We start from the raw sequence: 12,820 nt of genomic DNA, 5'->3' as shown, positions 1-12,820 counted from the left end.
CGAGGCTGGTAAGTAATGAGGTTGGTAAGTAATGAGTCAGGCAGGTAGAGAGGCCGGCAGGTGGAGGCCAGGAGCTAACGAGGCAGGTAACGAGGCTGGGGGGTAACGAGGGTAGAGGGGAGGGAGGAGGCCGGTGGGTAATGAGGCCGGCAGGTAACGAGGCCAGAGCATAACGAGGCAGGTAACGAGGCTGGCAAGTAACGAGGCTGGAAAGTGGAGAGGCCGGAAGGTAGAGGCCAGGAGCTAATGAGGCTGGGGAGTAACGAGGCCAGCAGGTAACGAGGCCGGTGGGTAACGAGGCCGGAGCATAACGAGGCCGGCAGGTAACCGCCTCGACCGGCCTCCCCCACCCCGGTGGCCTCGGGGACCCCATCCCCGTGTCCCCGTGTCCCGCTGTCGGTGCGAGCCAGGTGCCCAGCTTCGGGTGCAAAAAAGGCAAATTTGGGGCCGCTTCGGGCGACCTCCGCGGTAGAGGAGGGGAAAGAGAAAGAGAAAGAGGAGGAGGAGGAGGAGGAGGAGGAGGAGGAGGAGGAAGGGCAGGTTGTGCCGCGGGCGTGCCCGAAGCAAGGTCCGGCGGGGAGCGGCACCGCGGCCTCACCGCGGCCTCCACGCCTTCGGCCTCAGCACCGGGACCCCGGAGGAGGAAGAGGAGGACGAGGAAGACCACGAGGAGGAGGAGGAGGAGGAGGAGGAGGAGGAGGAGGAGGAGGAGGAGGAGGAGGAAGAAGAGGAAGAGGAGGACGAAGAGGACGAAGGCCACCGGGCGATGCCGGGCGCACGGCGGTGACCCCCCGGCACCGGCATGCCCCCGGGGGCACCGCGGCTGAACCCCGAGCCCCCCAGCACCCTCAGCACCCTCAGCACCCTCCCCACCAGTGCTCCCAGTGCTCCCAGTGCTCCCAGTATGGCCGAGCACGCCGAGCTGCTGGCGGAGATGCCGGCGGTGAGCCGGATGAGCGCGGCCGAGCGGCTGAAGCACGCCCAGCGGCGCCGGGCGCAGCAGCTCAAGGCCTGGGCGAGGCTGGAGAAGGAGGCGCGGGGACGAGGCGGTGACAGCGGTGACAGCGGTGACAGCGGGGCGAGGAAGAGGAGGAGGAGGAGGAGGAAGAGCGGGGACGGCGGCACGGAGAAGCGCGTCAGGTTCCCGGCCAGCGTCCGGCTGCTGGAGGCGGCGGCGCGGAGCGACCTGGAGGAAGGTGGGCGGCACGCGGGGTCACTGTCACTGTCACCACCCCCCCGGGGTCATTGTCACCCCCCCGGGGTCATTGTCACCCCCCCGGTGGTCACCAGGACCCCCCCAATGTCACCACGACCCCCCAGTGTCACCACAACCCCATGGTGTCACCATGACCCCACCAGTGTCACCGTGACCCCCTCACTGTCACTGCCACCCCCCTGGTGTCACCATGACCTCCCCGTGTCACCAGGACCCTCCAGTGTCACCATGACCACCCAGTGTCACCAGAACCCCTTGGTGTCACCAAGACCCCCCCGGTGTCACTGTCAGCCCCTGGTGTCACCATCACCCCCCCGGTGTCACCATGACCCCGTGGTGTCACCATGACCCCCCCGGTGTCACCGTGACCATCTTAGTGTCACCACGACCCCCTTAGTGTCACCATGACCTCTCCATGTCACCAGAACACCGCCAGTGTCACTGCCACCCCCCCCGTGTCACCATGACCTCCCCGTGTCACCAGAACCCCCCTCGTGTCACCATGACCCCCCCAGTGTCACTACCAGACCCCCAGTGTCACCAGAACCCTCCCGGTGTCACCACGACCCTGTGATGTCACCATGACCCCCCCCAATGTCACCACAACCCCTCAGTGTCACTGCCACCCCCCTGGTGTCACCACGACCCCCTTAGTGTCACCATGACCTCTCCGTGTCACCGTGACCCCCCCGGTGTCACCACGACCTCCCCATGTCCCCACGCGGCTCGGGGACATCCCCAGGCGGTGACCCCGTGACCCCGAGGGTGACCCCACGACCCCGAGGGTGACCCCGTGACCCTGAGCGTGACCCCACGACCCCGGGGGGGGGGAGGTGACCCCAAAAATTTTGTGTCCCCCCCCCCCGCAGTGCGACAGCTCCTGAGCGCCGGCGCCAGCCCCGACCTGTGCAACGAGGACGGCCTCACCGCCCTGCACCAGGTCGGCCCTACAACTGGTCCCAGTGCCCTTACTGGTCCCAGTACCACTCCCGGTACTGGTCCCAGTCCCGGTGACACCCCTCGTGTCCCCCCCCAGTGCTGCATCGATGACCTCGGGGACGTGGTGACGCTGCTGCTGGAGGCCGGCGCCGGCGTCAACGCCCGCGACGCCGAGCTCTGGACCCCGCTGCACGCCGCCGCCACCTGCGGCCACCGCCACCTGGTGGAGCTGCTGGTGGCACGGTGAGTGGCCCCCGTGTCACACGTGGCCCCCGTGGCCCCGTGTCACACGTCCTCGTGGCCCCGTGGCCCCGTGTCCCTGTGTCCTTGTGTCTCGCATCGCCGCGTCCCCGTGTCTCGTGGCCCCGTGGCCTTGTGGCATCTCTCCGTGTCCCCGTGTCCCCATATCTCATATCCTTGTGGTGTCCCCATGTCCCCATGTCCTCGTGTCCCCACATCCCACATCCTTGTGTCCCCATGTCCCCATGTCACTATGTCCCCGTGTCACACGTCCTCGTGTCCCCATGTCCTCGTGTCCTCGTGTCTCGTGTCCCCATGGCTTTGTGGCATCTCTCCACGTCCCCATATCTCACACCCGTGTCCCCATGTCCCCATGTCCCCATGTCCCATATCCTCGTGTCTTCATGTCCCCGTGTCCCCGTGTCACATGTCCCCATGTCCCCATGTCCCCATGTCCCCGTGTCCTCGTGTCCCCGTGTCTCGTGGCTCTGTGGCCTTGTAGCATCTCTCTGCGTCCCCACGTCCCCATATCTCACATCCTTGTGGTGTCCCCATGTCCCCATGTCCCACATCCTTGTGTCCCCATGGCCCCGTGTCCCCATGGCCCCGTGTCCCCATGTCTCACGTTGCCGCGTCCCTGTGTCTCGTGTCCCCATGGCCTTGTGGCATCTCTCCACATCCCCATGTCCCCATATCTCACATCCTTGTGTCCCCATGTCCCCATGTCACACGTCCTCGTGGCCCCGTGTCCCCATGTCCCCTGTGGCCCCCGTGGCCCCGTGTCACACGTCCTCGTGGCCCCGTGTCCCCTGTGTCACACGTGGCCCCTGTGGCCCCCGTGGCCCCGTGTCACACGTCCTCGTGGCCCTGTGTCCCCGTGTCCCCATGTCCTTGTGTCTTCGTGTCCCCGTGTCTCGTGGCCCCGTGGCCTTGTGGCATCTCTCCGTGTCCCCACGTCCCCATATCTCATATCCTTGTGTCCCCATGTCCCCATGTCACACGTCCTTGTGGCCCCGTGTCCCAGTGTCCCCTGTGGCCCCCGTGTCCCCGTGTCACACGTCCTTGTGGCCCCATGGCCCCATGTCCCCGTGTCTCGTGGCCCCGTGGCCTTGTGGCATCTCTCCGTGTCCCCACGTCCCCATATCTCACACCCCTGTGTCCCCGTGTCCCCATGTCCCTATGTCCCCATGTCCAACATCCCCGTGGCCCCGTGGCTCCGTGTCACGCATCCTCATGTCCTTATGTCCTTGTGTCCTCGTGTCCCCGTGTCTCGTGGCCCCGTGGCTTTGTGGCATCTCTCCGTGTCCCCACGTCCCCATATCTCACACCCGTGTCCTCGTGTCCCCATGTCCCACATCCTCGTGTCCTCGTGTCCCCATGTCCCCGTGTCACACGTCCTCGTGGCCCTGTGGCCCTGTGTCCTCGTGTCCCCGTGTCTCGTGTCCCCATGGCCTTGTGGCATCTCTCCATGTCCCCGTGTCCCCATATCTCACACCCCTGTGTCCCCATGTCCCCATGTCCCACATCCTCGTGTCCCCGTGTCCCCATGGCCCCGTGTCCCCATGTCTCGCATCGCCGCGTCCCCGTGTCTCGTGGCCCCATGGCCTTGTGGCATCTCTCCGTGTCCCCACGTCCCCATATCTCATATCCTTGTGTCCCCATGTCCCCGTGTCCCCTGTGTCACACGTCCTCGTGTCCCCGTGTCCCCCGTGTCACACGTGTCCCCTGTGTCCCCTGTGGCCCCGTGTCACACGTCCTCGTGGCCCTGTGTCCCCGTGTCCCCATGTCCTTGTGTCCTCGTGTCCCCGTGTCTCGTGGCCCCGTGGCCTTGTGGCATCTCTCCATGTCCCCGTGTCCCCATATCTCACACCCCTGTGTCCCCATGTCCCCATGTCCCACATCCTCGTGTCCCCATGTCCCATGTCCCCATGTCTCATGTCGCTGCGTCCCTGTGTCTCATGGCCCCGTGGCTTTGTGGCATCTCTCCGTGTCCCCACGTCCCCATATCTCACATCCTTGTGGTGTCCCCATGTCCCCACATCCCACATTCCCAAGACCCCATGTCCCTGTGTCCCCCACATCCTTGTAGTGTCCCCCACGTCCTTGTGGTGTCCTCGTGGTGTCCCCATGTCCTCGGGGTGACCCCCACAGCCTTGTTGTGTCCTCGGGGTGTCCCCCACGTCCTTGAGGTGTCCCCCACGTCCTTGTGATGTCCCCATGTCCTTGTGGTGACCCCATGTCCCCCACGTCCTCAAGGTGTCCCCCACGTCCTCGTGGTGACCCCCACAGCCTTATGGTGTCCTTGGGAAGTCCCCTGTGTCCTCGTGGTGTCCCTATGTCCTTGTGGTGTCCCCCACATCCTTGTGGCGTCCCCACGTCCCCACATCCCACATCCCCAAGACCCCATGTCCTTGTGGTGTCCCCATGTCCTTGTGGTGACCCCATGTCCCCCAAATCCTTGGGGTGTCCCCCACATCCTTGAGGTGTCCCATGTCCTTGGGGTGTCCCCCACAGCCTTGTTGTGTCCTCGGGGTGCCCCCCATGTCCTCGAGGTGTTCCCCATGTCCTTGTGATGTCCCCATGTCCTTGTGGTGTCCCCATGTCCCCCACGTCCTCGAGGTGTCCCCCACGTCCTCGTGGTGACCCCCACATCCTTGTGGTGTCCTTGTGGCGTCCCCGCATCCTTGGGGTGTCCCCCACGTCCTCGTGGTGTCCCCCATGTCCTTGTGATGTCCCCATGTCCTTGTGGTGACCCCATGTCCCCCAAATCCTTGGGGTGTCCCCCACGTCCTCGAGGTGTCCCCATGTCCCCCAAATCCTTGGGGTGTCCCCCACATCCTTGAGGTGTCCCCATGTCCTTGTGGTGTCCCCATGTCCCCCGCATCCTTGGGGTGTCCTCGAGGTGTCCCCACGTCCTTGTGGTGTCCTCGTGGTGTCCCCACATCCCCGTGCTGTCCCCCCCACCTCACTCCCCCCTGTCCCCCTGTCCCCCTGTCCCCCCCAGCGGCGCCAACCTCCTGGCGGTGACGTCCGACGGCGACATGCCCTACGACCTGTGCGAGGACGAGGCCACGCTGGACTGCCTGGAGACGGCCATGGCCGAGCAGGGTGAGCTCCGTCCCTTCGTCCCTTTTGTCCCCGTTGTCCCCGTGTCCGTCTGTCCCCGTGCCACGCGTCCCTCTGTCCCCAAAGGCATCACCCAGGAGCGCATCGAGGAGGCGCGGGGCGCCCCGGAGCGGGCGCTGCTGGACGAGGTGCGCGCGCTGCTGGCGGCCGGCGCCGACCTGGACGCGCCGGGACCGCGCGGCGCCACCCTGGTAAGGGGACAAGGGACAGATTTAGGGACACGCCGGGGGTCCCCCGAACCCCTCCACCCTCTAAATTTGTCCCTCCCGTGACCCCCGTGGCAGCTTCACATCGCGGCGGCCAACGGGTACCTGGAGGCGGCCGAGCTGCTGCTGCGGCACGAGGCCAGCACCAGCGCGCGGGACGAGGACGGGTGGCAGCCCCTGCACGCCGCCGCCTGCTGGGGACAGGTTGGGGACACTCTGGGGACACTTTGGGGTCGGGTTCGGGGTCGGGGGCGGTGGTGGTGACGGTGGTGCCGCGCAGATCCCGCTGGTGGAGCTGCTGGTGGCGCACGGCGCCGACCTCGGGGGGAAGTCGGCGATGGACGAGACGCCGCTGGGTGAGTGCGGGGTCTGTGGGGTCTGTGGGGTCTGTGGGGGCTTTGGGGTCTGTGGGGACAATGAGGACCATGGGGTCTATTGGGATTATGGGGTCCATGGGGTCTATCGGGACAATGAGGACCGTGGGGGTCATTGGGTCCGTGGGGTCTATGGGGACCCTGGGGGTCTGTGGGGACAATGAGGACCTTTGGGGTCTATGGGGACCATGGGGACCACGGGGTCTATAGGGTCCATGGGGTCAATGTGGACAATGAGGACCATGAGGGTCTTTGGGGTCCATGGGGTCTATGGGAACAATGAGGACCTTTGGGGTCTATGGGGACCATGGGGTCAATGGGGACAATGAGGACCATGGGGGTCATAGGGGTCATGGGGTCTATGGGGACCATAAGGACCGTGGGAGTCTATGGGGACAATGAGGGGTCATTGGGTCCATGGGGTTTATGGGTCCTTGGGGGTCTATGGGGACCATGGGATCCATGGGGTCTATGGGGACAATGAGGACCTTGGGGACAATGAGGACCATGGGGTCTATGGGGACTATGGGGTCCATGGGATCTATGGGGACAATGAGGACCTTGGGGGTCTGTGGGGACAATAGGGACCATGGGGTTCATAGGATCCATGGGGGTCTATGGGGTCTATGGGGACCATGAGGTCTATGGGGACTATGGGGTCCATGGGGTCTGTGGGGACAATGAGGACCGTGAGGGTCTGTGGGAACCATGGGGTCTTTGGGGACTTTGGGGGTCTGTGGGGACAATGAGGACCACGGGGGTCATTGGGTCTGTGGGGTCTATGGGAACAATGAGGACCATGGGGTCTGTGGGGACTATGGGGACAATGGTGGCCACTGGGGACAGCAGGGACCGTGTGGGTCATGGGGCCGTAAGGACCATGTGGTCTATGGGGACCTTGGGGGTCTGTGGGGACAATGAGGCCCATGGGGTTTATAGGGTCTATGGGGTCTACGGAGACCAAGGGGACCATGGGGGGGGGACCATGGAGGAGACCACAAGGACCTTGGGGTCTGTAGGGACTGTGGGGACCATGGGGTGGCCATCAATCCCATAGGGTGACCACCAAGACCTTGGGGTGGCCACCAACCCCATAGGGTGGCCACCAACCCCATAGGGTGACCACCAACCCCATGGGGTGACCACCAACCCCATAGGGTGACCACCAACCCCATAGGGTGACCACCAAATCCATAGGGTGGCCACCAAACCCATGGGAAGGGACCACCAAACCCATGGGGTGACCACCAATCCCATAGGGTGGCCACCAATCCCATAGGGTGGCCACCAATCCCATAGGGTGACCACCAATCCCATAGGGTGACCACCAACCCCATAGGGTGACCAATCCCATAGGGTGGCCACTAACCCCATAGGGTGACCACCAACCCCATAGGGTGACCAACCCCATAGGGTGGCCACCAACCCCATAGGGTGGCCACCAACCCCATAGGGTGGCCACCAACCCCATAGGGTGGCCACCAATCCCATAGGGTGACCACCAACCCCATAGGGTGACCACCAACCCCATGGGGTTTGACCGCCAACCCCACAAACCCTCTGCAACCCCACCACACCCCTGGGGACCTCGGGACCCCTCCCGACGTCCCCTTGGCGTCCCCGGGGGCGTTGTCCCCTCGGGGCTGTCCCCTCGGTGTCCCCAGACGTCTGCGGGGACGCCGAGGTGCGCGCCAAGCTGCTGGAGCTGAAGCAGCAGCGCGAGGCCGTCCTGCGCTCCCAGCGCCGCCACCGCTCCTCCCTCCAGCGCCGCACCTCCAGCGCCGGCAGCCGCGGGTGAGAGGCGGTTTTTGGGGTCAGTTCTCAAGGTTTTGGGGTTGTGTGTCCCTCTCCTCGGTGACCCCGTGTCCCCCTCTTTGTCCCCAGCAAGGCGGCGCGGCGCGCCAGCGTGACGGAGCGCAGCCAGCGGTACCGGCGGGCGCGGGCGCGCGAGGCTCTGGTGTGGCAGCGGGGACAGCGAGGCCAGGAGGAAGAGGAGGAGGAGGAGGAAGAGGGGGAAGAGGAGAAAGAGGAGGGCGAGGACGAAGCCCGGCGCTGCCCCCAGGTGAGCCGGTGGCCTTGGGGACAATTGGTGGCGGCGGTGGCACCGAGCGGTGGCACCGAGCCCTTGGGCGTCTTGGAGAGGTCCCAACGGGGGCGCAGCGCCTTGGCGCTGGTGTGGGGCACCCTGGGGTGCCCTGGGGTGCCCTGGGGTGCCCCGGGGGGGGTCACCGCTCCCTTTAGGACCACCCTGGGGTTGTCCCCGATGTCCCCAAGCTTTTGGGGGTGTCCCCAACGTCACCTTTCCAGGCCCCCCCCCCGGCGCCGGCGCCTCCGGACCCGCTCCCGGCGCAAACCTTGGCGGAGCTGAAGCGGCAGCGAGCGGCCACCAAGCAGCAGCAGCAGCAGCAGCAGCAGCGCCCCACACCTCCGCCCCACGGCTGCCCCATAAGTGCCGCCCCCCCCCCCATTGCTCCGCCTCACCGCCCCCCCCGAGGAGCCCCCGGCCCCCAAGCAGCGCTGCTGCAAGGTGATGTGAGCCTGGAGAGGAGGGGGGGGGACACACACTTTTGGGGCAAAAAACCCCGCTTTTGGGGGCACCCCACGGCGCGGGGACGCCCCGTCGGGTGCCCCCCGTCCCGTTCAGTTTTTCCACGACCCGAATTAAAGCTTTTTTGCACCAAAATACAAACCCCCCCACGCTGTCACGTCGGTGTTGGCAACGCCCCGGGGGCCCCAATGTCACCTCCGAGGCGCTGTAAAAATAGCAAGGAACCCCCCCCAACCCCCCCCCCACCTCCCTCCGCCCCATAGCACCCGCTATGGGGCGCGCTATGGGGCTGGGAGCGCGGTCACCCCCCCTCCCCACCCACCCAGCCCCCTACTTGTGGGGCAGCCCTGTGGGGCGGTGCTGCCCCATAAGTGTCTATAGGGTGGGACACGCAGCGGGGCTGTCCCCCCTGCTATGGGGTCCTGGCGCCCCACAAGTGTCCCTGCCCCACAGCGGGTGGGGGTCGCGGCCCCCCGGCAGCTGCCGGGTTATATTTAGGGCCCCGCAAAGGTCAGGGTGGCGGCGACGGCCACGGGGACAAGGCGGCCGCCTCCCTGCCCCACGGCTGCCCCACGGCTGCCCCACAGCGCGTGGACGTGGGGTGAGCCCGGCCGGGTGCAAGGGAAAAGGACCCAGGGGTGGGTGGGTGGGTGGGGGGCAGGGAGATGTGGGGCGGCCCCATAGCCAGCACCGCCCCATAGCGTGTGGGGCTGATAAGGGGCCCACACCCAGGGGGCCCCCACCCCCCCTCCCTCCCCGGGGGAGCACGTGGGGCCGGGACCCATGGGAGCCCAGGAGTGAGTATGTGGGGCTGGGACCCACGGCTGGCCGGGAGGGAGGGGGTGTGGGGTGGTGTGGGGCGCCCCATAGGGAAGGGGGGGGGCGGTTATGGGGTGCCCCATATGTAAGGGTTGGGTGTGGGCACCCGTGGTTTGGGGACTGGGAACGTTTGGGGAGGGGGTTGTGGGGCAGCTATGGGGCACAGCAAGCGGGGGGGGGAGCTATGGGGCACGGCGCAGTGGGGGCTGTGGGGCAGGTGGGTTGATTTGGGGACTGGGTGTGAGGCTATGGGGCAAAGCGGGGGTGCTATGGGGCACAGCATGGGGGTTCCTATGGGGCACAGCACGCCTCGCTATGGGGCAGGGTGGTGGGTCACTGTGGGATGCAGTGCAGGTGCTATAGGGCACAGCAGTGGGTCGCTATGGGGCACGGCACGGTGGGCTGCTGTGGGGCACACAATGGGCGCTATGGGGCAGGATATGGGTGCTATGGGGCAGGACATGGGCACTATGGGGCACATGATGGGCAGTATGGGGCACAATCTAGGCGCTATGGGGCACACTGGGCGCTATGGGGCACAGCACGGGCACTATGGGGCACAATATGGGCACTATGGGGCACACAATAGCCACTATGGGGCACACTATGGGGCACTATGGTGAACAGCACAGGCGCTATGGGGCACACTATGGGCACTATGGGGCACAATATGGGCGCTATGGGGCACAATATGGCCACTATGGGCCACTAAGGGGCACACTGGGCGCTATGGGGCGCTATGGGGCAGCACAGCAGGCTGCTATGGAGCACAATATGGGCGCTGTGGGGCACAATATAGACGCTATGGGGCACACAACGGGCACTATAGGGCACACAGTGGGTGCTATGGGGCACACTAGGGCACTGTGGGGCACAATATGGGCACTATGGGGCACTAAGGGGCACTGTGGGGCGCTATGGGGCACAATATGGGTGCTATGGGGCACTATGGGGCACACTGTGGGTGCTGTGGGGCGCTATGGGGCGCTATGGGGCGCTATGGGGTGCTATGGGGCACACTGTGGGTGCTGTGGGGCACAATATGGGGCACTATGGGGCACTATGGGGTGCTATGGGGCACACTATGGGGCACTGTGGGGCACAATATGGGCACTGTGGGGCACAGCACAGATGCTATGGGGCACACAACGGGCACTATGGGGCGCTATGGGGCACTATGGGGTGCTATGGGGCACACTGGGCGCTATGGGGCACAATATGGGACGCTATGGGGCACACTGTGGAGTGCTATGGGGCGCTATGGGGCACAATATAGGTGCTATGGGGCGCTATGGGGCGCTATGGGGCACAGCACAGGCGCTATGGGGCACACTGTGGGGCTCTATGGGGCGCTATGGGGCACCCCCCACCCCCCCCCACTGGCAGTTAGGGGGCGCCCCACGGAGGGGGGAGGGGGGGGGCCAGCCCTACCCCTCTGGGGGACGCGGCTGCAGCCAATGGGCGGAGGGGGGGCGGGGCCAAGGATAAAGGAGCCTGGCGCTGATTGGCTGCGGGGGCGCGGTGGGGCGGGGCCAAGGCCGGTGGCCGTTTGGGGCAGCAGGGGGCGCTGTGGGGCAGAGGGGCCATGAAGCAGCGCGGGTCAGTCGGGGGGGGGCAATTGGGGGGGTGCGGGGGGCAGTTGGGGGGGGTGGGGGGCAATTAGGGGGGGTGGGGGGCAATTGGGGGGGGATATGGGGCAGGGGGGCTGTGGGGCAGGGGGCTATGGGGCAGTTGGGGGGGGTACGGGGCGGGGGTGTGGGGCAGTTGGGGGGTGTGGGGGGCAGTTGGGGGCAATTAGGGGGGGTATGGGGCAATTAGGGGGGGATGTGGGGCAGGAGAGCTATGGGGCAGGGGGGTGTGGGGCAGTTGGGGGGGTGTGGGGCAGTTTGGGGGGGCTATGGGGCAGTTTAGGGGGGCTATGGGGCAATTGGGGGGGGTGGGGGGCAAATAGGGGGAGTATGGGGCAATTAGGGGGGATATGGGGCAGGAGAGCTATGGGGCAGGGGGCTATGGGGCAGAGGCTCTATGGGGCAGTTGGGGGACTATGGGGCGGGGGGGTGTGGGGCAATTGGGAGGGCTATGGGGCAGTTGGGGGGGCTATGGGGCAGGTGGCTATGGGGCAGTGGGGGGCGCTATGGGGCAGGAGAGCTATGGGGCAGGGTGGCTGTAGGGCAGGTGGTATAGGGCAATTGGGGCTATGGGGCAACTGGGAGGCTATGGGGCAGGAGGGGGGGCTATGGGGCAGGAGAGCTATGGGGCAGAGTGGCTGGGGGGGATCTATGGGGCAGGGGTCTATGGGGCAGTGGGGGTGGCTATGGGGCAACTGGGATCTATGGGGCAGGAGGGGGTACAGGGGGGACGTGGGGGCAACGGGTTGGGGGGCGCGGCAGTGGGGCAGCGCTATGGGGAGCTGTGGGGCCTGCTATGGGGCCTGCCCCACATCTCCCCCTTGCCCCCCCCCCCCGGCTGTGCCGTGGGTCCTGGCGGTGCCGGGTGCCACCGGCGGCTCCTGGCCCCGTCCCCGCGTCCCGGTGGCCCCGTGCCCACGTCCCCATAACCTTGGGTCCCTGCCTGCCTCCGTCCCCACAGCCCCACAGCCCCACAGCCCCATAGCCCCGTGCCCCACACCTCGCGCCCCACACCCTGAGCCCCACACCCCACACCTTGCACCCCACACCCCGTGTCCCGTATCCTATCTTGTGCCCCGTGCCCCATATCCCGCACCCCGTGCCCTATATCCTGTGCCCCACATCCCCCGCCCCGTGCCCCACTGCCGTCCCGTGCCCCATGCCCCTTGCCCCATGCCCCGTACCCACGTCCCCTGCCCCACACCCACCTCGTGCCCTATGCCCCTTACCCCATGCCCCCCGTCCCGTGCCCCATACCCCTTGCCCCATACCCCGTACCCACCTCCTGTGCCCCATATCCCATACCCAACACCCCACACCCCGTGCCCCACACCCCATGCCCTATACCCCATGCCCCTTGCCCCACGTCCCATGCCCCACTCCCAACCCATACCCCCTGCCCCATACCCCTTACCCCATGCTCCCTGACACCCCATACCCCATACCCACATCCCGTGCCCCATATCCCACCCCCCACACCCCCACCCCACACCCTGTGCCCCACTACCTTCTTATACCCCTTACCCTATACCCCATACCCACACCCCATGCCCCATATCCCATACCCCTTGCCCCACACCCCATACCCACACCCCATGCCCCATATCCCAACCCATACCCCTCACCCCATGCCCCATATCCCATACCCCATGCCCCCTGACACCCCATACCCACCTCCCGTGCCCCATATCCCACCCCACACCCCCACCCCATGCCCCATGCCC

At 66.4% G+C, this 12,820-nt stretch overlaps 1 protein-coding gene across 1 annotated transcript; it reads left to right on the top strand.

Moving 5' to 3' along the window:
* The first annotated feature begins 704 nt into the window (after nucleotides 1-704).
* PPP1R16A (protein phosphatase 1 regulatory subunit 16A) lies at nucleotides 705-8,912 on the top strand. Its single transcript, XM_032181188.1, has 10 exons — nucleotides 705-1,196; nucleotides 2,086-2,156; nucleotides 2,253-2,398; nucleotides 5,400-5,503; nucleotides 5,588-5,712; nucleotides 5,806-5,931; nucleotides 6,008-6,083; nucleotides 7,766-7,895; nucleotides 7,986-8,163; nucleotides 8,409-8,912. The coding sequence occupies exons 1-10, from the start codon at nucleotides 803-805 to the stop codon at nucleotides 8,910-8,912; spliced, it is 1,854 nt and encodes a 617-aa protein (XP_032037079.1). The 5' UTR covers nucleotides 705-802.
* The last annotated feature ends 3,908 nt before the right edge of the window (nucleotides 8,913-12,820 follow it).

Source organism: Aythya fuligula, chromosome 2 (genome assembly GCF_009819795.1).
Source record: "Aythya fuligula isolate bAytFul2 chromosome 2, bAytFul2.pri, whole genome shotgun sequence".
Lineage (NCBI taxonomy): Eukaryota > Metazoa > Chordata > Aves > Anseriformes > Anatidae > Aythya > Aythya fuligula.
This window is presented reverse-complemented; position numbering and strand designations above follow the sequence as displayed.

Coding starts and splice junctions, on each gene's coding strand:
- PPP1R16A (XM_032181188.1), top strand. CDS start 803: ATGCCCCCGGGGGCACCGCGGCTGAACCCCGAGCCCCCCAGCACCCTC. Junction 2,399..5,399: donor GTGGAGCTGCTGGTGGCACG/GTGAGTGGCCCC, acceptor TGTCCCCCCCAG/CGGCGCCAACCTCCTGGCGG. Junction 5,504..5,587: donor GACGGCCATGGCCGAGCAGG/GTGAGCTCCGTC, acceptor CTGTCCCCAAAG/GCATCACCCAGGAGCGCATC.